The 24,419-nt window shown below is 55.2% G+C and overlaps 2 protein-coding genes across 3 annotated transcripts; both read left to right on the top strand.

The window, feature by feature from the left end:
- The first annotated feature begins 2,897 nt into the window (after positions 1–2,897).
- On the top strand, positions 2,898–11,519 carry CHST3 (carbohydrate sulfotransferase 3). Of its 2 annotated transcripts, none has more exons than XM_059850898.1 (3): positions 2,898–3,018; positions 8,893–9,097; positions 9,243–11,519. In XM_059850898.1, exons 2-3 carry the CDS (start codon positions 8,961–8,963, stop codon positions 10,471–10,473), a joined length of 1,368 nt encoding a protein of 455 aa, XP_059706881.1. In that variant the 5' UTR covers positions 2,898–3,018; positions 8,893–8,960; the 3' UTR covers positions 10,474–11,519. The 2 variants fall into 2 exon arrangements, with proteins under 2 accessions (XP_059706881.1, XP_059706880.1); XM_059850897.1 differs by lacking the exon at positions 2,898–3,018 and adding an exon at positions 8,260–8,623.
- Positions 11,520–19,600: 8,081 nt separating this feature from the next.
- On the top strand, positions 19,601–24,110 carry AIFM2 (apoptosis inducing factor mitochondria associated 2). Its single transcript, XM_059850894.1, has 8 exons — positions 19,601–19,810; positions 20,654–20,769; positions 21,411–21,530; positions 21,873–21,965; positions 22,235–22,343; positions 22,528–22,680; positions 22,997–23,197; positions 23,688–24,110. Exons 1-8 carry the CDS (start codon positions 19,636–19,638, stop codon positions 23,840–23,842), a joined length of 1,122 nt encoding a protein of 373 aa, XP_059706877.1. The 5' UTR covers positions 19,601–19,635; the 3' UTR covers positions 23,843–24,110.
- The last annotated feature ends 309 nt before the right edge of the window (positions 24,111–24,419 follow it).

Genomic DNA, 24,419 nt, shown 5'->3' with positions numbered 1-24,419 from the left:
AGCCAAGTCAGGCTGGATTGACAGTGCCAAGTACCTCCTGCAAACCGACACCTAGGACCTCGGCGTCTCTCTTTTGTTTCTTAGGTAGATTAACTCACATTTAGCCCTCAAAGGTTCATTTTGTCCTCTACAGATTAGTACAGATTTTGCAATCAAAAGAACCCTCTGGCTACCTTTCTCATCTCCAAAATGTTCATTCTTTCCCCAACAGATTGCCTAAATTTTACCACTAAGAAAACCCCTGCTGATTACCTCTAAATTATTGCAAAAAACGTCATTTTGTCCCCTAGAGATCATCTCAGATCTCACCCCCAAAATATTCACTTTGCCTTACAGATCACCTAAAGTTTTCTAGACAAATTTTTTCCTACCTGTTGGTTACCTCATTTTTACCTCAAATCATTCTCTTGCCTACAGACTAACTCAAATTTCCACACCATTTTGTATCCCTTAAGCGATTTTACCACCCAAAAAACAACTGATTACCTCTGTTTTATACCCAAATTGTTGAAGCAGATCCTGCAACATGAGGCAGTGTTTTTTACCACGCCACTGATAAAAATGAGATGCTGCCCTAGTGCTAACAGAGGAAAAACCAGTGGAGGTTTTTTTTAAAATGCAGCCCGACCTGGTCATTGCCACATCATCAACTTGAACCGAGGGTGTAAAACCAGCGGCAGATGCTTAGTTTAACCAGCAACTGCTGGTTATTCCCCAAAAACCCAGAGCATCCTGGTTGCTATAGAGACACGTCGCCCTCTCCTTGCTCCTGATGTCATTGTGGGGACTGCTCCTTTGCCTCCACACCCTTGTGCAACGCAGGGAGCGAGGAGCAGCGTCTGTGTTATCCCTGGGGAGGAGGAATGGGCGGCGGAGGGAATGCGATCCCGCAGGGAAGAGAAGGGCGGAGGAAACACAACTCCCTGCCTCTGCCGCCGCCTCTCTCGGCAGTGCGAGGGGTGCAGAAGCCACTTTGTTCCTCCCCGTGCCAGCTTCATTATCGATGAAGCAGGAAGATCTCCTGGCAGGGAGCTCGCTCCGGGCTCAGGCTGTGCTCCACAGCGAGGGGAGGTCCCTCCTCTGCTCCTGCCACCCCCGGGACTGCCACTAAAGCATCCTACAAAGACAGTGACACCCTCTAGTATGGGTGTTCAGCTGCCCACCAGCTTCTCTGTGCCCTCACCTCAAAATTATTTATGTATCAGATTTTTGCCAAGATCTTTGCCCACAAAAAACGAGGCAGAATGCCCTGCTCCAGTTGATATAACAAGCGAGAAGCTTAAAAATGTTTCACCACATCTCAAAACCCCACCCTGAGGTGTGCGGCCAGCCAGACTTATCTGCTCTTTTCTGACATGATCAACCTGACAGCCTGCACAAGCCTGATCCTGCCAGCCCTGGGCTTGCCTCATTTGGGCAGAGTTTCCTTCAGAGACACTGCCCTTCACCCCAGCTCCATCAGCAAAGCTGCAGAAACCAAGCCCTGGAGTTATCGGAGATGTTCTGACTATCTGCAGCTGGATTGCAGAACCACTGGCTGTGGGTGCCTGCTAAAACCAGGAAAAGAGAGAGAGGGAGGGAGGGAGGGAGGGAGGAAGGAAGGAAGGAAGGAAGGAAGGAAGGAAGGAAGGAAGGAAGGAAGGAAGGAAGGAAGGAAGGAAGGAAGGAAGGAAGGAAGGAAGGAAGGAAGGAAGGAAGGAAGGAAGGAAGGAAGGAAGGAAGGAAGGAAGGAAGGAAGGAAGGAAGGAAGGAAGGAAGGCTATGAACATCACACCCAGGCTTTCCTGCCTTGCTGTTTGCTTACCAGCTGTGCCACCAGCTGCTGGCACTCTCCGTGCAAGGCCATCTCCATCACCTTGGCTCACAGGAAGCCACTGAGGAGTGATGAATGACATTGATAATCACACTTCAATGCCAAGAAAACTTTCATTTTGTTGTCTGTGCCACATGCGTAGCAGAAAAACTATGCCAGGAATGTGAAAGAAGGCTGAAAGTTTTTATGGGGACTAGTTTTTTGGATCTCTCTCTGCTTGCAGAGCCAGATGTATTTCAGCTCCTTGGTGTCTAACATTACAGAGCTCTGAGGGAGCTGGGTGAATTTCTGCACTTCAGCCAAAACAGCCATTTCTGTAGGATTTAATGCTCCAGACCCTAAGCCTGCCCTGCAGGGACAGTGACAGCCAGTGTCCCCAATGCTCCTGGGTTGCTCCCAGTAGGATGCTCTTACTCCCTGCCCTCTTGGAGCACAGAGATGTGACCTCACCAGCACAGCACACCATGGTGGGACCACCCCCTCCACAGCTCCTGTGTGGGGACAAAGTGGAGTTTGGGGAGAAAGGTGCTGACCTTGAAGCCAGTTTTGGCTGAGGAGAACAAAGAGGAACCTTGCCACAAGGTGGTCACAGAGATGGAGCCAGGTTCCTCACATGATGGGAGGGTGAGAGCCAGGGCAGGAGAGGTTTAGAGTGGATAGAAGAAGAAACAATTTCTCCAGTACGGGCAGTGAGCAAAGAGAGGTTGTACTAGCTCCATCCTTGGAGGTTTGCCCCGACCACCCCAGTGTGACGTGCTTTGGGCAGGAAGCCTACGGCCCAAATCACCCCGTGCTGCCCGGGAGGGTACTCACCTTGGCCCAGACGGGATAATTTCATGGGGTGTCTGTGGGCTCCCAGGACCCCACTTCCCCCCTTTCCCCACCCGGGCGACCCCTTCCAGCGATCCCCAGGCGGGGGCCGGCAGCTCCCGGGGTGGGATCAGCGGGGCTTGGCCCGGGGGCCCTGCCCGGCCCCGCCCCGGGACCCGCGTCCAGGCGCCGGGACCGCTCCCCCCGCCGCTGCCCCGGCAGGGAGGAAGGAAGGAAGGAAGGAGGGAGGGAAGAGAGGAGGGAGGGAATCAGAGAGGGAGGGAGGGAGTGGGGGAGGATGACAGCACCGTGAAGAAAAGCAGGGGACTCGTTTCTCTCTCTCCTCCCTCACGGCAGGACCGGGCTCGCTCGCCCCGCGGAGCGGCCGCCGCCGGGTAGGTGCAGCGGGGGTCGGGACCGACGGGGCCGGGGCCGGAGCGCAGCCGAAGGGCCGGAACCGGCGAGATGGGCAGCGGGAGCCCCGGGGCTCGGGGGAGGATGGCGGCGGGGCTCGGGTCTTTCCCGGCGCGGCGGGGAGTTGCGGGAAGTTGGGCGTGCGAGGAGGGGTCGCGGCCCCGAGCTCATCCCCCCCGCCCCGGGCAGGGGGAGCGGGGCCGGTGGGGAGCCCGGGGCTCGGTGGCCGCATCCCCCCGCGGGGCGGCCCCGGGCTCCGCCGGCTCCTTTGTGCGCCCTCCGGCCTCGGCCGCTCCTTTGTCTCGGTGCGGGGCCCCCCGCCGCCCGCTCCCGCAGCGGGGCAGCGCCGGCGGTGCCTCCCTTCCTCCCCTGCCTCCCTCCCCTCGGCGGACAGCCCGATCCCAGCACCCCGCTGCCGAAAGTCCTCCCAGCACATGACTGCTCAGCAGCTCTCCCCGTGCCTTTCTTTCGGGGAAAAAATAAAACAGGGAGGGGAAAAAAAAATCAGTGGAATAGGATCGAGTTCTGCAGCGGCAGCGCCGAGCCTCCGTCCGGAGCGGAGCGCGTTTGGGGCGACAGAAGGAGACTTTGGAAAATGAGAGTTTCTCACAATCATCCCGGAGTTGCATCATCCGTCCTGTCAGCCCCTACCAGGGAGCACTGGAAAGTTGTTCTCACCCTTTCCCCTCCTGTCCCGGGGCCACCGGGGCACGCTGGCCCTCGGCCGGCTCCCGGCTCCCGGCGCCCGGGAGCCAGGGACATTTCTGCCGGAGCTGGGACTCTGACACCCCTACGGCCCCAGACGGGCCCTGGATGGCATGGGGGTACCCTAGGGGGAAAAGGCCATCCCAGCAGAGTCCCCCGTCAGTGCCTGCCGAGATTTTAGCAGCTGCTCCCCGCCACACTGGGGAGAGCTGCCCACGCCCCACTGCCTTTGCACCGAGCCTGGCTTTGGTGTCTGGAGAAAAGCGTCTCCTTTTCCACAGCCAACGATTTACAACGCTACACCAGGACAGGCATTTAACTCTGCAATTTTTCCACATCTGCCATGTTGCTTCAGCGTACGGCTCGATTTCACAGCCCCAGTCTCCCTGTGCTGACTCCAGCACAGGTCACTGTCCCCTCGCCAACACCTCTTGCCACCAGTCCCTTCTGCATCCCTAGAGCGCTACAGGCGCCTGCCTCGGGCTGAAAGGGGAGCAGAGGCGAGCGCAGGGAGCGCCGTATCCCTGCTTTTGGGGTGGGTTTGGCCGAGGAGCTTCCAGGAGAGCGTGGAGCAGCGAGGGGAAGGAGTGCGGGGCGGTGGGAGGGACCGTGGGCTCTGCGCCCCAAAGAAAGGGCTCATTGAAACAGGCTCGGGCATCTGCGGTTCCCGGCGTGGCCGGGGGCCGCCGGCACGCACAGCAGCCGGCATTGTGCCACCGGCGCCGAGCAAACGTCCTCTCACCCGTCTTGGTGGTCTGCTCTGCAGCCCCCCTCGCTGCCCAGCACTTCGGCGCCTTCAGCTGCTCACCTTTGCTGCAGGTGGTGCTGCAACCCCCACCCCAGCCGTGTCTGTGGTTGCCGGCGGGTTGGTTTCAATGTTGAAGATGTTTTAGCTGGGTCCTGGTGCAGATCCAGCTCCAGAGGCTGGTCCCTGCCTGGCAGATGCACGTGTTTTATCCCCATGCCCAGCACTGATGTCTCTGAGCCCCATCGGGTTCACCAGGGGCAGGAGCAGCAGCTCTCCTCTCTGCTGGGTCAGGAGAAAACTCTTGGGGTCTCTTTGGACACCACCAAGGTGAGGGAGAGAAAAGATCAGTCTGTCCTGGCCATGAAGCCTGTGCTGGTCGTGTCACCAACATTACTGTGCCCTCACCAGCCTCTACACCCTTCTGCACAGTGGGATACGAGGAATGAGGACAGCTCATCTGGGTCATCACAGAGAGCAGGTGGGACAGTAAAGAGTGGACAGGGACAACCTCATGCACCTGGAGTTTGAGAGCTCATGAAATGAAAACAAAGTTGGTCCAGTGGTGCCTGTTTGTACCAACACTGCTCCTGCTGCTGCTCCTGAGTGTAACCTCTGAGTCAGAAGGACTTTCCATTCCCAACTTTCTCCTCCAATGGGCACTTTCCAGGCTTCAATTTGATGAGGATTGTGACTATTCTCAGCAACTTTATAAACATTGTAGGAGGTGACTGTTTTCCCCTCTTTTTTTTTAGCTTGACTAGACATGTTTTTAACCAAAAGATACCTGCCTGGACAGGCTCCTTAGCTGCGCCGCAGGGCAAACCGAAGCAGCACTGTGCTTGTGCCATGCCTTGGAGGACAGCCAGGACAGGATGAAAATTACTAGGAGATGAAAGCAAAGTGGGAAGCTCTGGTGGCACATTTCCCAAGGCCAGCCTCGGGAGGAAGTTGGGAGCGGAAATAGTTGAAAGAGTAAATACAGAAGGGGTTTTTTTTTCCCAGGTTGCAGACAAAGAGCAGCACGGAGAGCAGATAAGCTCGTGCTCCTAATGTCTTTGTTGTTCTGCCCCTGTGTTTTGCTGATCCCACAGTCTGATGAAGTCTGATGAAGCAAAGGACCGTGGAGGGAATTACTCAGTGCAGCAGCAGCAGCGCCAGGGGCAGCGAGCTCAGCTGCAGGTCACTGTGGGCTTCCATGGAGGGATGCATGGGAGTGGATGGGGGCTGGATGGTCAGAAGGATCTCAGGAACTCTTGCATGGGGGTGTTTCATTGCCTTTCTGTGTCCAGAGCTCAGTTGTTGCCTGTTGAGTCACCAGAGGAAAATGTGACTTCATCCAATCTCACCTCCAGCTGGCTGCCCCTGGCAGCCACAGGTACTTTTCTTTCCTGGATCTCATCTGGTGGGGGCTCAGGGCAGCCAAAGTTGGGGAAGGAGAGCCCTAAGGCTTTGTGCAAAACCTTCCCTTTCCCAAAACAGAGCTCAAAACCCCTGCTCTGCTCTGACAGTCGGACAGTCCTGTGGAATGCCCTGCAGAAGGGTGACAGGAGCATCCCTCCCCTCCTTCTTCTTACAGGGCCTCTGCTGTTCTCAGCCCAGCTGCACCACCAGTGGGAGCATCCATCACACAAACCAACTTGCTCCAGCAGACTGGAATGATTTGGTGTCTCCATTACTGTCCAAGTCCTTCCTTCTTGCTGTGGCAAGGTTAAGCTAACTTGCTGGTAGTGGTGGATCCCACATGGGCAGATTTGCATGGGAACAAAATCCCCAACATCGCCCAAAAAAAGCTCCTTTTCTGGCTTTAACTCATCTGGGAAATCCATAAATCTCTGCAATGGGAATTGCATCCATCCCTGCTGAATTGAAAAGCACTTCCAGCCTGCAGGATAGGAAAAAGCAGGGAGCAGCATCTGAGCTGTGGGTGCTGCCTTCTGCAGCATCTCGGTTTAGCATTCCTGGAAATTATTCCGCTTTGCTTTGGGATGTGGAGAGCAAGACAACGCTGCCTGCAGTCTCCAGGGATGATGTCCATCCATCTGTCTGCTCACACAGGTGCACTCCCCAGGAGTGGACACTGGCAGGGCACCCTGGGGTGGCAGCAGCAGCATCCTGATGATTCTCCGGATCCATCCCATCCCAGCAGAGCCCCGGAGGAGAGCGTGCAGGGACACAGAGCCCCTCTGTTCCCCTCACAAAGGGGCACTTGATGCTCGTGCAGTGCCCCAGCCAGGCTGTGCCTCGCAGGCCCCAGCAAGGAAGAGCTTTGGGATGAGCCAGGCAGCCTCACCAGGTCACCCACATGCCCCCAGCCCCTCAGCTCAGCCCTGACGGGGCCTCCGTGCCTGTCGCTGCCGCCCCGCAGTTCCCAGGCGGGATTTGCAGCCGGTTGTTTATTTAATGAATGATGTCTGCCCCGGGCCTGTGACTGAGGGTTTTGCCAGCGCTGCCGGACATGGTTCTCTGTGTCACCGCTGTGAATAATTCCTGGTCTGTGGCTCATTTGTGGTCAGGCAGCTGGGGGCATTAGAGGGGGAAAACCCGGGGCTGGCTTTGCCCAGGGATTTGTCTGAGGAAGCGGTTGATGCCATCCCCTGTGCGTGGGGACTGTCCCCAGCCCCAGGCGAGGGCAGGGATGCAGATCACCGCCCCCTGGGATGCCGTGACTCTGAGACGCGGCCGCGCACTGAGGACTTTGTATATTTGATTTTTTTTCTCTCGGTTGCTCAAATACTCCGACAAATCCTGTCATCGAGGGGGCACGACCGAGGAGGGGGATATGAGGGGTGGCTGGTGAAAGGCACCTGCCCCGGCTGCTGGCCTGTCCCCGAGGAGCAGTGTGATGACAAACTAAACTAACAGGGCTGTTAAAAATACACACACACACAAGCACACACACGCACACACGTGTGCCGGGGATCTCGGTGCCATTTGCTGAAAGGGGGGAGCTGGGGGACCACTGTGGGAGGGCTCTGGGGCTGCCAGGGCTCTCCAGAGTCCTTGAATCCCACTAAATCCTAAGTTTCCTGGGTGCGTGGGTGTGGATGTCTCTTTTTAGAAGGTTTGGCTGGAAAGGAGATGGCTGGAAGCCAAGCCTAGGGAGCTGAGTGCTTTGCTCAAGCTGGGAAATTCCTTGTCCTGTCACAGAGAGGACTGGGAATCTGACAGGCTGGGGTGCTGCCCTGGCCACGGGACACATCCCACCCCTCCTGCCCATGATCCCTCCTTCCCAGCCAGAGGGACATTCAGCAAGCAACGCTAAAAAATGCACATTTTGGCCTAAAAAATGCACATTTTGGCCGAGCACAACGCGGAAGAGGTTGCGACGTGACGCAATGCCTGGCAGGGCTTCCCCGCTCCACGCTCTGCCGGGGGCTGCAGATGCCGAGGCTTGGCCGGGGCATCTTCCCTCCAGCAAACCCCGGGGCCCCCCAAAGGATGGGGCTCTGCCTGGCTCCCCTCCTTCACCCCAAAAGCAGGGCTGGGACGGGCTGCCAGGGTCACAGCCAAGGCTAAATAGATTTTGCCTGAGTCACCGAAAGTCTGGCCAAGAAAGCAGGACGAACGAACGGCGTCACCACGGGCAGGTGGCAGGTGCCAGCAAGGCCTAGGGGTGTAAATCTGCACACTGGGGACCTGCCCCAGAGCCTGAAAAAGCAGCTGTGGCCCCCAAAATCTCCAGCTGGGGTGTGGGTTTGGTGTGACTCAGAGCGGTTTCCAGCAACGCTCCGATTCGGGCGCTGAAGTCGAGGCTGGGGGGGCGGCTCTTTTCTGCCGGGCGGGGATGCCAAGTCTCCTGGTTTTGCATCCCACACTAAGCAGCTGCACCATCATTTGGGTGGGTTTTTTTTTTCTTCCCTTTTTTGGCAAAAACCTCCCCCCGGAGCATTCTACTCCCCGAGGGGGACTGGCAGCAGCAGTGTTTTCCGGCCCGCCGTTGTTCCTAAAAACTCTCTGGGTTTCATTTTCGAGGCTCAGCAGCTGCTGCTGCCATGCTGGGGGAAGGCGGAAGCTGCTCAGCCCCACTCTGGGGTCCTACAGTGGAGCCTCCAAGCCTCCCCTTTCCAGAGGTTGGGAGCCACAATGTGCCAAAGATTCGGATGATCCAGAGGCTCCCTCACTGGCAGCAGCAGGTTTTTGCCAGTGGGAAGCAGGCAGCTGCTGGATGGCAGGGATTGGGTTTCAGGGTGGGCAGGGGCAGCTGGTGGAAGCGTGGGAAGGGATCCTGTCGGGCAGATATATTTTGGGAAGGAGGAGGAGCAGCCGATGGGGCATTCAGGCACCCCCCTGCTCCTCGGGGGTGGGATGGAGCAGTAGGGAGGAGCTTCCACTTTTTTACTGCTCTTGTCCAGCCTTTGCCAGCTTCTGACCCTCGCCATGCTGAGCCTTCTTCTCCCCACAGGCAGGACTGGCAAGGCCCTAGCCCAAGACACCTTCCCGGCGTGCAGGAGGGACCTGTGCGTGCTCCCCATGGAGATCCGACGCGCGTTGCCCCAGGATATCCGGGAGCTGCTGCACTGCTTGAAGATGAAGAGCAAGTACGCCGTCCTGCTGGTCTTCGTCATCAGCCTCATCATCATCGAGAAGGAGAACAACTTCATCTCCAGGTAGGCAGTGGGCATCTGAGCCACGCCAAGGTTTGCAGCCCCTCTCCCCAATTCTGAGCTCCTATGCAGCAGGAGCCCCCCAAGTCCCCCGGTGGGATGCAGGGTGGTCCCGCTGTCCTCCAGGCTGGGCTGGGTCTCCCCACAGGGTGTCGGACAAGCTGAAGCAGTCCCCGCAAGCACTGGCAGAGGCCAACAGCACGGAGGTCAGCCCAGCACCGGCCAAGAACAGCTCGCTGGCCTCGCTGCAGGAGCTGGACGCTGCTTTCTCCCAGCTGAGGTCCCACCTGTACAACATCACCCTGCAGCTGGCAGGTAACGGGGACCCCGGGCCACGGCGGCACGTCCTGCTGATGGCCACCACCCGCACTGGCTCCTCCTTTGTCGGGGAGTTCTTCAACCAGCAGGGCAGCATCTTCTACCTCTTTGAGCCCCTCTGGCACGTTGAGAAGACGGTGAACTTCCTGCCTGGGGGAGCCAGCGCGGTGGGCTCAGCTTTGGTTTACCGAGATGTCCTCAAGCAGCTCCTCCTCTGCGACCTCTACATCCTAGAGAACTTCATCTCCCCGGTTCCCGAGGGCCACCTGACGCCCTTCTTGTTTCGGCGGGGCTCCAGCCACTCGCTGTGCGAGGAGCCCGTCTGCACGCCCAGCACCAAGAAGGTCTTTGAGAAGTACTACTGCAAGAACCGCCGCTGCGGCCCCCTCAACATCACTCTGGCGGCCGAGGCGTGCCGGCGCAAGCAGCACGTGGCCCTGAAGACGGTGCGCATCCGGCAGCTGGAGTTCCTGCAGCCGCTGGTGGAGGACCCCCGGCTGGACCTGCGCATCATCCAGCTGGTGCGGGACCCCCGCGCCGTCCTGGCCTCGCGCATGGTGGCCTTCTCGGGCAAGTACGAGACCTGGAAGAAGTGGGCGTCCGAAGGGGAGGCTCCGCTGCGCGAGGAGGAGGTGCAGCGCCTGCGGGGCAACTGCGAGAGCATCCGCGTGTCGGCGGAGCTGGGGCTGCGGCGGCCGGGCTGGCTGCGGGGCCGCTACATGCTGGTGCGCTACGAGGACGTGGCGCGGGCGCCGCTGCAGAAGGCGCGGGAGATGTTCCGCTTCGCCGGGCTGCCCCTCACCCGCCAGGTGGAGGAGTGGATCGGCAAAAACACGCAGGCTCCCCCCGACGGCAACGGCGTCTACTCCACGTGCAAGAACTCCTCGGAGCAGTTCGACAAGTGGCGGTTCAGCATGCCCTTCAAGCTGGCGCAGGTGGTGCAGGATGCCTGCGGCCCAGCCATGCGGCTCTTTGGCTACAAGCTGGCCAGCAGCCCCGCGGCGCTGGCCAACCGCTCCTTCAGCCTGCTGGAGGAGGCACAGCCCGCCTGGGTCACGTAGCGGCGCGGGGCCGCGGCGGCGGGGCGGAACGAGGGGCTGCGGCCGTGCTCCCGGCCGGTCCGGAGGCGACCTGGGGGTCCCTGCTCCCAAAAATGCTCCTCGCTGCTGCCAGGTGGCAGCCCCAGGAGCCGGAGCATCTTGGCAGAGCTGGCCCCAGGGTCCTGCAGAGCCTGAATGACACAGCTTCTCCGGGAATGGGGAAATGGTAAAGGTGAGGGGCGGTGGGGTCGGCAACAGGGCCACCTCTCCAGCTCGGGAGCTGCACTGAGGAGGAGGAGGGTGATGGCAAACAGAGGGGGACAGGACCAAGCGCCTCTGCCTTGCCACCCCCCATGCCAGCTGGGACGGGGCAAGGACAAAATCCCTGTGGTGCCAGCAAGCGCCTGGAGACCTTCTTGGTTTAGTGCCTTCATACACCAGCAGAGACTGGAAAGTGCCCACAGAGCCCTGGACGGCACTTGGGCTACAACAAAATGAGGTGACTATGGTTTGGTGCTCTTCAAACTTGGTTTTGGAGGTTTGTGTTTATTTCCTTTTTTCCCTGTGTATTTGCATACCAGGTGAATTTATTTATTTATTATGTGAAAAGGAGGGGGAGGCTGGTCAAGGAGCTAAGCCCAAAAATCAGAGCAGCACAACAAGCACAAAAGGAGACACCCAGAACAGAGGTCCCATTTTAGCTGGAGACCACCACGTGTCCTTCTGTACGATCTCGGGAGAGCCCCCGGGGACTGACGGGCTGTAACGGCCCCAGCCCCCGTGTGGCAGCGGCTGCGAACTTCTTAGGAGGTGCTGAAAGACGGTCAGACTTATCTGATTAAAAATAAAGCCACCAGCACAAAGTCCAAAGCATCTCCTGTCTCCTCAGCATTTGTGGGTGTCCCCTGCCCAGGGGAACCCCAGAAATAAGTGCTAACAGCACTCATGGGTGGCCAAACCTGATAGAGGCCCAGGGAGTTTCAGGGTTTTTGCCATTTGCAGATGTTGACCCAGTGCCAAGCTGCCCCCTCCGATTCACATTTCATTAATTAAAATGCCTATTTTTAGCCCTCTTTGTATCTCATTCTTTTTCTCCCCCAGATATTTTGGGTTATGGCAGCCACCTGAGGGAGGAGTCAAGCATTTTGGTGGAGAGTCGTTGTCTCCACCTCGGGCTTGCCAGCGAGCCCTGAGGGGTCCCAGCAGCCGCATGTCCCCTTCTCCCCAACTAGAGCTGTTGGCCAAAAGCAAAAATAAATAAATGAAACGAGGCGGCAGCCGGCCACAGCTGGGCTGAGCTTTGCCGGCCGGGAGGAACGTGCTGGGGCTCCGGAGCAGGGCTGCGGCTGGGCTGAGCTCACAAAAGCCGCGTTTTTGACCCAAGAGGGAGAACAGAGGCGGCATTGAGGAGCGCGGGGCCGGCCGGCGGGGAGCAGCAGCACCGGAGCCCAGGGCAGCCATCCTGCTGCGGAGGTTTTCCGAGCAGGGCAGGGCAGCATCAGGCTTCAAGGTGTGATTTCAGGGTACTCGGTGCCAACTGGATGGGGAAAGGACACAAAAGTGGAGATTTTTGGCATACCCTCATCGCTCACAGGCGATGGAGAGCGTCAGCCTCCTCCCCGCCTCACACACAGCTCTCGGCATCACAAGCAGCTCCGGGGCTGCTGAGTGAATCGGGTTTTGTTTGGAGGCTTCCTGCTGGGAAAGCAGCAGGGTCACTGAGGTCAGATGGATATTCCGCAGCTGCGCGCTGGGAAAAGCCCACAGAGCTCAGCCAGCATGAGAGGGAACACAGTCGGACACAGCATCCTGGTAAAGCACAGCCACTGGAAAAGCACCATTAGGTTGGCTTCTGCAGAGAAAATAATTTTAGGGTAATTGTTTCTGAAACAGCATGAGGGGTGAGTAGCTACTGAGCTGCCACAGGTGAAGCTGGGACATTGGAGAGTGGCCAGCATCCCCCTCCCATCCCACCATGGATGGAGGCACTTGGGGGCTTGGAGAGAGGGTCCAGGGGACAAGGACAGGCAAATCCAGGAGCACGGCAAACCAGCGGTGAGGGAAACGGGAGCTGGGCTGAGCTGGGACCAGAGAAGAGAACAGATAAAAACAGATAGACTGGGTTGGAAGAGACCTCCAAGATCACTGAGTCCAACCTAGCCCCAACACCTCAACTCAACCCTGGCACCCAGTGCCACATCCAGTCTGTTTTTAAACACATCCAGGGATGGTGACTCCACCACCTCCCTGGGCAGCCATTCCAGAACTTTATCACCCTTTCTGTAAAAAACTTATTCCTAATATCCAACCTGTATTTCCCTTGGCACAGCTTAAGGCTGTGTCCTCTGGTTCTGTCAGTGCTGCCTGGAGAAAGAGCCCAACCCCACCTGAGCACAGCCACCTTTCAGGGAGTTGCAGAGAGTGATGAGGTCACCCCTGAGCCTCCTTTTCTCCAGGCTGAGCACCCCCAGCTCCCTCAGTGGTTCCTCACAGGGTTTGTGTTCCTAGCCCCTCTCCAGCCCTGTTGTCTCCTCTGGATGTGCTCCAGTGTCTCAACGTCCTGCCCAACCTGAGGGGCCAGAGCTGGACACAGCACTCCAGGTGTGCCCTCACCTGTGCCAGGTACAGGGGCAAAATGACCTCCCTGCTCCTGCTGGCCACACCATTACAAGCTGGGGACAGTGTGGCTGAGCAGTGCCCAGACACAAAGGGACCTGGGGGTGCTGGTCCACAGCCAGCTGAACATGAGCCACCAGAGTGCCCAAGAAGGCCAAGGGCTCCTGGCCTGGATCAGGAATGGTGTGGCCAGCAGGAGCAGGGAGGTCATTCTGCCCCTGTGCTGGTGAGACCACACCTGGAGTGCTGTGTCCAGCTCTGGCCCCTCAGGTTGGAAAGAGCATTGAGACACTGGAGCACATCCAGAGGAGGCAACAAGGCTGGAGAGGGGCTGGGAACACAAACCCTGTGAGGAACCACTGAGGGAGCTGGGGGTGCTCAGCCTGGAGAAAAGGAGACTCAGGGGTGACCTCTTCACTCTCTACAACTCCCTGAAGGGAGGCTGTGCTCAGGTGGGGTTGGGCTCTTCCACCGGGCAGCACTGACAGAACCCGAGGACATAGTCTCAAGCTACATGAGGGAAGGGATAGGTTGGATATTAGGGAAAAAATTTTCACCAAAAGAATAATAAAGTACTGGAATGCTCTCCCCAGGGAGGTGGTAGAATCACCATCTCTCGATGTGTTTAAAAAAGACGGGCCATGGCACTTGGTGCTATAGTCTAGTTGAGGTGTTAGGGCACAGGTTGGACTCAATGATCTTAGAGGTCTCTTCCAACCTCATTATTCCGTGATTCTGGGATTCTGTATTCCAGAGGGGACAGCGATGGCCGCCCGTTTTCACCTGCGCTGCCTCCGCCCCGGCTGCTCCAGCCCGGCACTGCTAGCCAAGCATAAGCAATTGCTCCTGGCCACCCTCCAGCTTCCCGTCAAAACTGTCACAGGACAGAGAGAAAACATGCCCCCGACCCATGCAGATTTCCGCGGCGCTAATTGCTCCCATTAAACCCCCGGGCTCCAGGCGCATCCAGAAGCCGCAGGGGAGGCGGCTCCTTCGTGGCTGGAGCAGCTGAATTCCTCCTGAGCTGGCTGGGGGAGCTTTGTGCCCCCACAAGAGGGGCCTCCTGCTCAGCCTGCCCTGGCTGCTGCCAGGCCTTGCCCGGCTCTTTCCAGAGAGGATGAAAGGCATGGATTTGGGAGGGAAAGCATGGATTGGAAAAGTCATAGTAAGAGACTGCCTTAGAGCAAGGATATGCCTGCATCCAGACAGACCATGCAGGAAGCCCACAATGGATGCAGCCTCACCCTTTGTCATAGCCACCAATGCCAAAAAACAACAACAAAAAAATCAATCCTCTTTTCAAAAGATCTAGGCTTTCTGAAATAAAGCAGTACTAAAGCTTGGTTTAAAATAAGGAAATAAAACAACCCCAACCTGCAGCTGTAGTGCCTCCAGGCTCACCTCCCAGCCTGCTGCAGCTGTGCTTTGGGGGGAATTCAGGAATGCTGGGGTGATGCTAATTATGACCAGAGAGACCTTTTCCAGAACAGCCCAGAACAGTGAGAGGCTATGTGTCCTGTGGGACAGGGCCACCAGCCAAAACTGCTTCTCTTTGGGGCCATTGCAGGTGACACAAAATGATGTAGCACCAAGAAGAACTTTAACAAATGATGGATGTTCCCCTCAAAATAGAATCCTTCTGGGAAATGATTCCCCCCTGCCAGTCTAATCCAGGGTTGACTTTGGACAGCAGGTACATCCTGCTGCTTCTCTGCTTCCCTCTCAGAGCACTCAGAGCTGCCTGGGCCATGCTGGCATGGCTGGGCTTGTCTTGGAGAGGCACTTCTTGAGGTAAGCCAAGTAAGGGAGTGGTCAAGGTGGGCAAGTCTCTGAAATGCCACCTTAGATGCCCTGCAGTTTAACACCCAGGTCGCCCTGCTGGGCCATGAAGCCAAGCTGCCAGGCAGGTCCATAGAAATCCATAAAAGGCCTTTTTCCAGCCTGGCATGAGGTTTCTCCCAAACAGCAGAATTGGTGGCTGCTGTGCTGGCTGTGCTGACCTCCCATAGCCTTCTCCTCACTTGTTGCAGCTCCATTTAATGGGATCTGATGAGCTAATCCCCCCTGTCTCCTCACAGTCCTATCAGAGGGGATTTCTGCACAGGGGCTGGAGGCAAGGAAATCCATCACACCAGCAATGCCCTCACCAACCCTCACAGGCTTCTGCTGGAAGCTGGATCAACCCTTTCCTTGTCTCCATTGTGGGGCTTGGTGTGGTCCTTGCAGGGAGCTGGTCCATGGCTACAGCTGCACCATCCAAACATCCAAACACCAGGTCAGAGGGGAGATCCATGGGCCAGTGAGAGACTCACAAGGGCTGCAGTACATGTGGACATTTCAGCATTAAATGACAACCTTGTTTTCTGTTGTGTTTTTCTAAGAGACTGCATGCCTGACCAGACTGCATTTCTTGGTCTGCATCCCATATTTATCCTGTAATTACACCTTTGGACAAAGGCTGCCTGTCTGTTAGGACCATTTTTTTCAGGACACAGTTTTATTCTATGCTCTGCTTTCACTGTAATGAAATCTGAGGGGCAAGGGGAAGAAAACTCCCCACATCAGGAGTGAAAGCTGCTCTTTCTCAAAAGCTGCCCCAAGAGCAAAGGAGCTTGCACAAGCCCTCTCCTTTTTCCCAAAGAAACCCCAGCCACTGACATCCTTTATGCTTCTCTACCACTCCACAGGGATTAATGCCACAAACCATGTTATCCCATAAAAAAGAGTTGCCACCTCACTGTCAGTCTCTGGGCTCCACTGCTGGAGGAGCCAGAGAATTTCCAAGGAGACAATCCTTGCAATCCTTATAGCCAGGCAGCTGACATGAATAAAGTTGATAAAGTTTCTTGTTGGCACCTGCCTGGATCACATCACAATAAGGGATGAATTCCCACAAAATGGCATTCCTGTAAAATTCCCAATGTCTGCTACATGCTTGGCTCTGGAGGAGTAGGAAAGATCTGGCTCAAAACCCAAAGGCAGTTGCAGGAGCTGTCTGAGCTGGGGTTTCCTCCAAGGGGAAGGATAGCCCTGCTTGGTCCCTGCTCACCCCATGCCAGGAGCTGACATGAGCCTGGCCACCCTCATTTCCCCAAAAGCTGCCTTGGTTTGAGCCCCAGTTTGTAGGTGGTGATGGCAGGTGAGGTGAAGCCTGTCACCACAGCACCCTGAGCCTGGCAAGCTCATCCTGCTCTATTGGGCAGGAAAAGAGGAGCTGGGCATCACTTTGGCACAGAGCACGCTGTGATCCCAGGGAAAAGGAGGACAGCTTTGTGGTACAGCCCTGGGGTGGGGTGGAGGGAGATCCCAGCTCCCCGTGGCTCTTCTCATGGACACAAAGACCATTTAATTGCAGAGACCATTGCATTTCACCCCTGGGGTTTTCCCACCCTTTTCTGGCTGGGATCTGTGACCAATTTATGGGCTGGCATGTACAGAGATGCTGCCTATAAATACACATCACTGGTCCAGCCTGACCAAAAGAGGGTGATTTTGGTGCTGTTGTCCATGAGAAGCAACTTGTCTTCGCAAGGCACTGAAAAACTGGGAATGAAAAATGAGGTTTGTCAGGGAGAGAATAAATGTAAGTGGAACCTTGTTGATTTCTGCTAAAAGTAGATTTTTATGTATAAGGTATAAAATAGCCAGTGTTGATGTTTAAAAGCAGCCAGGAACTGTTTGAATTGGTTTTTCCAGGTGATTCTTTGCCCTGAACAGACACACTTCCACCTTGGCTGAAGCAGAGCTTCCTGAGGCATGGGGGGCAGCTCACCCCGGCAAAATGGGGAGCTTGGGGCCAAGGATGGGCCAGGCAGTTTGTTTAGAGCAATCCTTCATCCCTGGGAGACTCAAAATCCTCATTTCCCTGAAGCAAAGCCTCCAGGGGCACAGCCAGGGAGTTGCAGCCACCCTGGTGCCACTGGGGCTGTCACAGGATGATGTGCAGGACATGTCTGTGGGCAGAGGGAATGTGGTGTGTGAGGCTGCTGATACAGGAGAGGATTTTAGGTTTTGCAGAGATGGCTGTGAGCCAGAAAGAGTCTCCAGCAGCTCAGGCTTGGCAGGGGAGGATGGGGCCTTCAGCCTGGCCCAGGTGACAGGGGAAATGGACAGAGTACTGCTGGAGTAATGGATTGCTCCCAGCAGTGGGTATGCTGTAAAATACAGGAAAATGCCTGTCATGAAAAGCCCAAAACTGCCTCTGGAAAAGACAGAGTTGGGCACAAAGGTGCAGAGGAAGGGGGACAGGAAAGCAGCATTTGGGAAGTGGCAACTCATCCTCAGCATCCTCAGCTAGGAATGGGCCTTTGATCCAGCTTTGCTCCAGAAAGATGAAACACCAAAGAAGTTATACAGGCAAGGAGAGGCCTGCCCCAACTGGGATAGTTTCACACACAAGGGGTGCCAAGCAAGCCTGTCCATGTAATTTTGTAGAAGAGGTTAAACCAGATTTAAATCACAGAGTTCATCCCTTTAGAAACAGAGGTGGGTTTTGTTTTTCACAATTTTCGCACTGAATTGTGCTTTCCCAAAGCCAGTCATTGCCAGGCTCTTCCAGCAGCCTCCTCACACAGGTACCATGCCAGTACCAGGAGAAAAGAGAGACAGACCTGGAGCACTGCTACCCTGGGGACATTTCCCAGCCTCTGGACATTCATAGCTCCCAGGTCTCCTAGCCAGGACAGGTGTTTAGGAGCTCTGAAGGTTTGTATTGCACAGATTAATCAAAATTTTTTCCTATTGAAAACTGTAGCATTTCCAGCTGAGTGCTGTGTAACAAACAGCCCCAACCTGCCCTGGGTGTATTTCAGTGTTGCCAAGGCCTTTCCCATCAAGGGCCTTCTCCATTCCTTCTCCCCTCCCAGCTCCCTTCCAGGCTGCAGAGCATGGGGCACAGGAACGTCCCCCACTCCTGTCAACCCCTTTGTTACCCTCCTTCCCCAGTCCCTGAGTCCCTCCTGTGGCCAAGGCAAGGATGCACTGGACTGGGACAGTGTGTCCCATGTCACAGAATCCCAGGATCACAGAATAATGAGGTTGGAAGAGACCTCTAAGATCAAGTCCAACCTGTGCCCTAACACCTCAACTAGACTGTAGCACCAAGTGCCACGGCCAGTCTTTTTTTAAACACATCCAGAGATGGTGATTCTACCACCTCCCTGGGGAGAGCATTCCAGAACTTTATTATTCTTTTGGTGAAAAATTTCTTCCTAATATCCAACCTATCCCTTCCCTGATGTAGCTTGAGACTGTGTGCTCTGGTTCTGTCAGTGCTGCCCAGTGGAAGAGACCGACCCCACCTGTGTACAGCCTCCCTTCAGAAGTTGCAGAGAGCAATAAGGGCACCTCTAAGCCTCCTCTTCTCCAGGCTAAACATCCCCAGCCCCTTCAAACGTTCCTCACAGGGCTTGTGTCCCCACGGCCGAGCTGGCTGCACCCTCTGGCGGCAGTCCTGAGTCCAGGCTCTGCTTTTCCCGGAAAATTCCTTCGTCATCTGCCACCCCCAAGGCTGGAGGGTGTTTTGCTGGGAGGGGGTTTTGGCACTGCTGAGGAGCAGGGCGGGGGTAGGGGAGTGTAGGAGCAGCTCTGCCAGCTCACAGCACACAGCAGTGTATGCAGCAGCTATTTTTATCCATTTTGATCCACAGGGCCAGCAGCTATATTTATCCAGAATGCCACAGGAGCTGAAAGTCTTCGGGGCAGCTTCCGTGCTGTGGAAGAACCCAATCTGGATGTCCTTTATTAAATAAATGGAACTGCCCACCTCCTCCAGCCCCTACTCCCCTTCTCCTGGGCCCTTTGCCACCTCCTCAGCCCTTTCCTCTTTATGTCCACTGGCTCCAGCGTGCTGATGTCCCTGCCCATGGTGGGGAGGTTGGAACCAGATGGCCTCTAAGGTCTCATCCTACCCAAATCTTTCGGAGGTTTTGTGATCTTCTCTCTTGCACAGCCTTCTCTGGGCTCCCTATCCTGCTCCACTCAGAGCAGATACATGTTTTCTGTGTTTAAGTTGAACACCAGGAGGAATTTCCTTACAGAAAGGGTGATTATTCACTGGAATTAACAGCTCAGAGAGGCGGTGGGTTCACCATTCCTGGAGGTGTTTAAGGAAAGACTGAGTGCCATGGTGCTGGTTTGCTCATAGGTTGGATTCGATGATCTCAGAGGTCTTTTCCTAATTATTTCTGTAATTATGTAATCTTAATTTCCCTCTCCAAAAGGTTGTTTCTTCGGGTGGCGTGAGCCATCCCCCAGCCTTGTGAAGCTCAGAGCAGAACCCTCAGCGCGTAAAACCCTCGGTCCCTTCTCGCGGGGGGGAATGTAGGCGGGGGGGGGCTTAGGGCAGGTGAAGCGCTCGGGACGCGCTGCTCGCCTGGCAGGAGCCATTCCCTGCCCGCGGCTCTCCTGCCGGGCCCCGCCAGCCCCGGGTGCCAGGATCAGAGCCCGGCCAAGCCCGGGTGCCGGGCTCAGCGCCCAGGAGCGCGGCTCCGCCCGCGGCTCCGCCCGGGGAGGCCGAGCGCGGCCCGGCCCGGCCCCCGCGCCGTACCCGCCGGAGCCGCGCTGGCCATGGGCTCCCGCCTGTCCCTGGACGAGTCCGTGCGGGTCGTGGTGGTCGGGGGCGGCTTCGGAGGAACGGCGGCCGCCAGCCTGCTCAAGTCCTGGGCCGTCCCTTTCGTGCTGGTGGACGTGAGAGATGCTTTCCATCACAACGTGGCCGCGCTCCGGGCCGCCGTGGAGAGCGGTAAGGGCTCGGGCAGCCCCCCTGTCCCAGCGGCACCTGCGGAGGGATGCGGGGAGCGGCAGGGAACGCGGGCTCACACTGTGTTCTCCGCCCTGCCATGGTGAAAGACTTGATGTTTTCCATGTGGAAAACAAATACTTGGCACCGGGAGGACCCACAGCCCGTCTGTGGTTAAGCTAATTGCACAGCAGCTGGGAAAACTGAGTAAAAACTGCTCAGACTATCTCCCCCCCCCCGCCCTTCCTTCCACCACCTTTCTTTTTTTTTTTTTTTTTTTTAATTTCAAGAGTTTAGAAGGTGACTAAGCTAAAAGCAAGAGCTGCTGGAAGGGGTGAGTCAATCACTTTCTGTCCCTGGCCCTTGAAATGTGGAGCAATGAGGCCCTGGATGATAAAACCCTTCAGAGAGCTGCTCAGGCCTGTCGGGGCCCTCAGCTGGAGGCTGGGCCAACCCCATTAGTCCCGTCACTGGGGAATTCAGGGGTAAAGTACCACGCTTGAGGCTGGGAACAAGCATCAAAAGGACAGCAAAAGTTTGGTCTGAGAGGCAGATTGTGTGCAAAAAGCCTCTGACACCCAGCCAGAAACTGCCAGGACCACAGAAACAGTAATTGGTAAACCAGTACAGGAGATATGAGGAGCAGAGACAAAGCCATCTAACCAAGAGTATCATCTGATCTGAGGCTCCTTGCTGGGCAGAGATAACACCCAGTAAAGCCCAGCCCACAGTCCCAGATGCTTGCCATGCTTTTGTCTGAGCAAGGACAGCATGAGGGGAGAAGAGAAGAGGGGGTGGTTAGCCTCCAGAGTAGGAGAGCTCTCCCATTGTCTCCTCTTCCCACAGGATTTGCCAAGAAGACTTTCATCTCCTACTCGGTCACCTTTGGGGACAGCTTCCGACAAGGCAAGGTCGTGGCCATAGACCCTGGGAGGCAACAAGTGGTGCTCAGTGATGGTGAGGTGGGTGTTGCAATGACCTGGCTGCCATGGCATCACCTGCTAGTGCAGGCAGCCAGCCTTCAGCAGGGTGTGTTCCATCCTCCTGAAGAACTTGGCATCTTTTCCTGCACAGCCCCATCCCTTCCAGGCGACCTGAGTGGCCTTCAGCTGTGCTGGGATGTGGGTGTGCAGTAAATACCTAACCCCTTCTCCTGCTCAGCTGAGCTTTTATTATTAGAGCTGGATTTAGAGCTCAACAATTAAACCTGGGGCTCAGATCCTTATTTAACTGCAGGAAGAGCCAAGAGCAGCAGCATCAATCACTCTTTTCAGCCAAAGCATCTCACCTCTGTTCAGGAGAGAAGTTAGTCTCTGGAACCAGTGAGTGTCCAGCATAAATATCAGGTTATTCCTGGTAAATTTAGGGTAATTTCTTAAAAGCTCTCAACTCACCTGAATGGTGCTTAGCTCAGACCTTGAGGAACAGTTACTTGGTGTGACCTGGCCTGGGTCTCTTCCTAAAGTCACTTCCTGACAGTGACAGGTTACCAACAAGGGATGGAGATGAGGGAATGAGTGACCAATACCTAGGAGGCAACCACTGCATTTTAGGCTCTGCTTTTAAGAGGTCTAATGTCCCATTCTACCTTCTGCCCTCCCAGGAGCTTCACTACTCCCATCTCATTCTTGCAACAGGCAGTGATGGGCCATTCCCTGGCAAGTTCAACCAGGTCATTGACATGGAAAGTGCCATCCAAACCTATGAAGACATGGTTAAAGAGGTGAGGAGTCAACTCTTGGGAAATGCTGCCTGCCTTTGTTCAGCCTCCCTGTCCCAGATACCACTGTGGCTATCTGGAGCCAGCTGTATCTAAGAGAAAGGGACACAGGCAGCAGCCAGGACAAGGCTTCTCTAGCACAAGGGGAAACCTGAAATGCTCAACAGAATTGCAGGGTAGGCAGAAAGAGTGCACAGGGCACTCTTTTGTTGTTGCCTCTTAGTGAGCTAAGAGGTTTATTGCTGTTGGGCCTGTGCTGTGTCTCAGAATGCTCATGGAGTGACTGAAGGGATCTGGCTTCCTGCCCTTTGCAGCTCTCTTGTAACACAGATTTTTCTCTTGAAGATGGAGAAATCTCAGCACATCCTGGTAGTGGGAGGTGGTGCTGCTGGAGTGGAGATGGCTGCCGAGATCAAAACGGAGTACCCAGACAAAGAGGTGGGAACATCTTCATCACAACTAACTCCATCCTAGTTCTGATACTGTTCCATGGTGCTGCTGCTGGAGGCACCTGAGATGACTGCACATCTGGTTGCTGAGCCTGTAGCCAGCCACCAGCAAGGACTGTGGCACTAGGTGCCCCTTCCTGGCTTGTTCTTGCAGGAATCAATTAGGGTGGAGCAAGGCCAGCTGTAACTGCTCCCACCTTGCACGCAGTGAGTCCTGTTCTGTTCCTGTGTCCCCATTTGCTGTTTTGTCCCCAACAGGTCACTCTTATTCACTCAAAAACTGCACTGGCTGACGTGGAGCTGCTGCCCAGTGTCCGTCAGGTGGTGAAAGAGATTCTCCTCAGGAAAGGAGTCCGGCTGCTGTTAAGTATGTCCTTAACGATGCCTCTGAACACCTACCAGCTGCTCTTCCTTTAGCCAAAGCATCTCCTGATGTCCTCTTTCTGACTTTTTTTGCTTTCACATGGCTCCCTTGAATTCCTGTTCCTCTGAGTTAGCTGGAAACCACAGCCTAGCAAAGGTTTGTGACCCAGGGCTCTCTGTTGCAACAGGTGAAAAGGTCAGCAACATGGAAAGTCTCAGGCCAAACCAGTTCCAGAAGGACATGGTAGTGAGGACAGAGAAGGGCACTGAGGTGGTTGTTGACATGGTGGTGCTGTGCACAGGGATAAAGATTAACTCTTCTGCATATGCTGCTGCATTTGGTAAGTGAACAAAACCAAACCATAGGGTGGGGAGAAGCAGCAGTTCCTCAATGTGTGGTGCCTGAGGGGTGTGAGGTGGGGAATGGACTGTGTACAACCTGCAGGGGTGATTCTACCCAAATATCAAAGGAAGATGCATTGCATGAGACTGCAGTGATTAACTACAGCAAGGCAAAAAGCAGCTCTTCCCTGACACATAGAAAAGAGGGTGAAAAACAACCCCTCACTTTGTGTCAATTACATCTGTGGCATTTTGGGGTCTCAGGCCACAAGTACCACAAAGCTACTTCTAAAATCCTGCTGTTTGGCAAAACAGGTGACAAAATGGCAAGTAATGGTGCTTTGAAAGTTAACAAGCACCTCCAGCTGGAAGGCTATGAGAACATCTATGCCATTGGGGACTGTGCAGATCTCAAAGAGCCCAAGATGGCCTACCATGCTGGGCTCCACGCCAACATCGTGGTGACAAATATCATCAACAGCCTGACACAGAAGCCTCTCAAAACCTATGAGCCAGGTAAGGTCAGCTGCAAGGAACAGCTGTCTCAACTCTCATGAGACTCTGAACTCACTGAATTCACTCTGAAGGAACTCAAAACTGGGGTAATATCAGCTTATAGCTCAGCTTCATATTAGTCCTTGCCAGAGACACAGTGTAGATATTAATTACCTGTGTCAGTCTACCACACAACGTGTTCTTTCTTCACTAATGTCTGGATAAATCTACTGGTGGGAGTCTGCTCCTCATGAAACTTATTTTCTTGAAATTGTTCACTCTCCAATTAAATCTTGGGAGTAAGATGACTTCTCTTTTCCTTCTTTCTCCCCTTAAACTACAATAAACACAAACTGAACAATCTGGTCTCAAAAATCTAGCTGGGTAATGGGTCTTCTTCTTCATGAGACCTGATGTAAAATTACCACAATTATGCTGAATGCTATTCCACATGGATGCAGGGGAGCTGGACAACAGCTGCTTCACTTCCACCTCTACATCTCCTTTGCAGGGTCACTAACATTCCTGCTCTCCATGGGCAGGAATGATGGTGTGGGCCAGGTGAATGGTTACTACGTGGGACGTCTCCTGGTGACCATTGCCAAGAGCCGGGATCTGTTTGTCTCCAAGAGCTGGAAGACCATGGGGCAGACAATGCCCTCCTGAGAGGGCACCAGGAACAATCCAGCAGCTGGAACAGGGTGAGGGTGCACTTCTATTGCTTGGACTGAGTGATACTGTCACTGTGACACATAAAAGGGGTGCCTGCCTTGCTGTGAAGGGAAAGGAGGCACTTCCCAAAATGAGCTGCACTGAAGTTCCCATGAAAAAAGCCAGGGAAGAAATGTTGCTTTTACTCCCCCTGCTGAGAGAGCTCTGGGCAACAAGCTTGGCTTACCTTGGTTTGTAACAATAAACACTGTGCTTTTCAGAATCTCTGTGGTTTGTTATGTAGCCTGGTTTTTTGTCCTGGCTTTCTCTATTCTTGCTCTTCTAAGAAGGACCTGATTCTTACAGATCTGGCATCTGCTCTGCAGCTTGCAGGGAGAATGGCTCACAGTGCTGCCAGGGTATTGCCTGTCTAAAACCTGGAAGGGGATATGGTCAGCCTGGAATGCAACAGAATATGATTCAGCTTGGTGTCATAATCTCCTCAGCAGCTTTACTTACATCACTTATAGCACCAAACTTCAGCCAGAAAAGCTGCTGGTTGTGATATGGCAAGCAGTGAATTACAGATGCT

Source organism: Haemorhous mexicanus, chromosome 7, assembly GCF_027477595.1.
Source record: "Haemorhous mexicanus isolate bHaeMex1 chromosome 7, bHaeMex1.pri, whole genome shotgun sequence".
NCBI classification, from domain to species: domain Eukaryota; kingdom Metazoa; phylum Chordata; class Aves; order Passeriformes; family Fringillidae; genus Haemorhous; species Haemorhous mexicanus.
Note: the sequence above shows the minus strand (reverse complement) of the source record. Positions and strands in the feature narration are given on the sequence as shown.

What these genes read in the sequence shown, in the direction of transcription:
- CHST3 (XM_059850897.1), top strand. Translation starts at nt 8,275, where the DNA reads ATGCCAAGTCTCCTGGTTTTGCATCCCACACTAAGCAGCTGCACCATC. An exon ending in TCCCTCACTGGCAGCAGCAG is followed by an intron (nt 8,624 to 8,892) that starts GTTTTTGCCAGT and finishes TTCTCCCCACAG; the next exon opens with GCAGGACTGGCAAGGCCCTA. An exon ending in GAGAACAACTTCATCTCCAG is followed by an intron (nt 9,098 to 9,242) that starts GTAGGCAGTGGG and finishes GTCTCCCCACAG; the next exon opens with GGTGTCGGACAAGCTGAAGC.
- AIFM2 (XM_059850894.1), top strand. Translation starts at nt 19,636, where the DNA reads ATGGGCTCCCGCCTGTCCCTGGACGAGTCCGTGCGGGTCGTGGTGGTC. An exon ending in AGGAGTCCGGCTGCTGTTAA is followed by an intron (nt 22,344 to 22,527) that starts GTATGTCCTTAA and finishes CTGTTGCAACAG; the next exon opens with GTGAAAAGGTCAGCAACATG. An exon ending in TCTCAAAACCTATGAGCCAG is followed by an intron (nt 23,198 to 23,687) that starts GTAAGGTCAGCT and finishes TCTCCTTTGCAG; the next exon opens with GGTCACTAACATTCCTGCTC.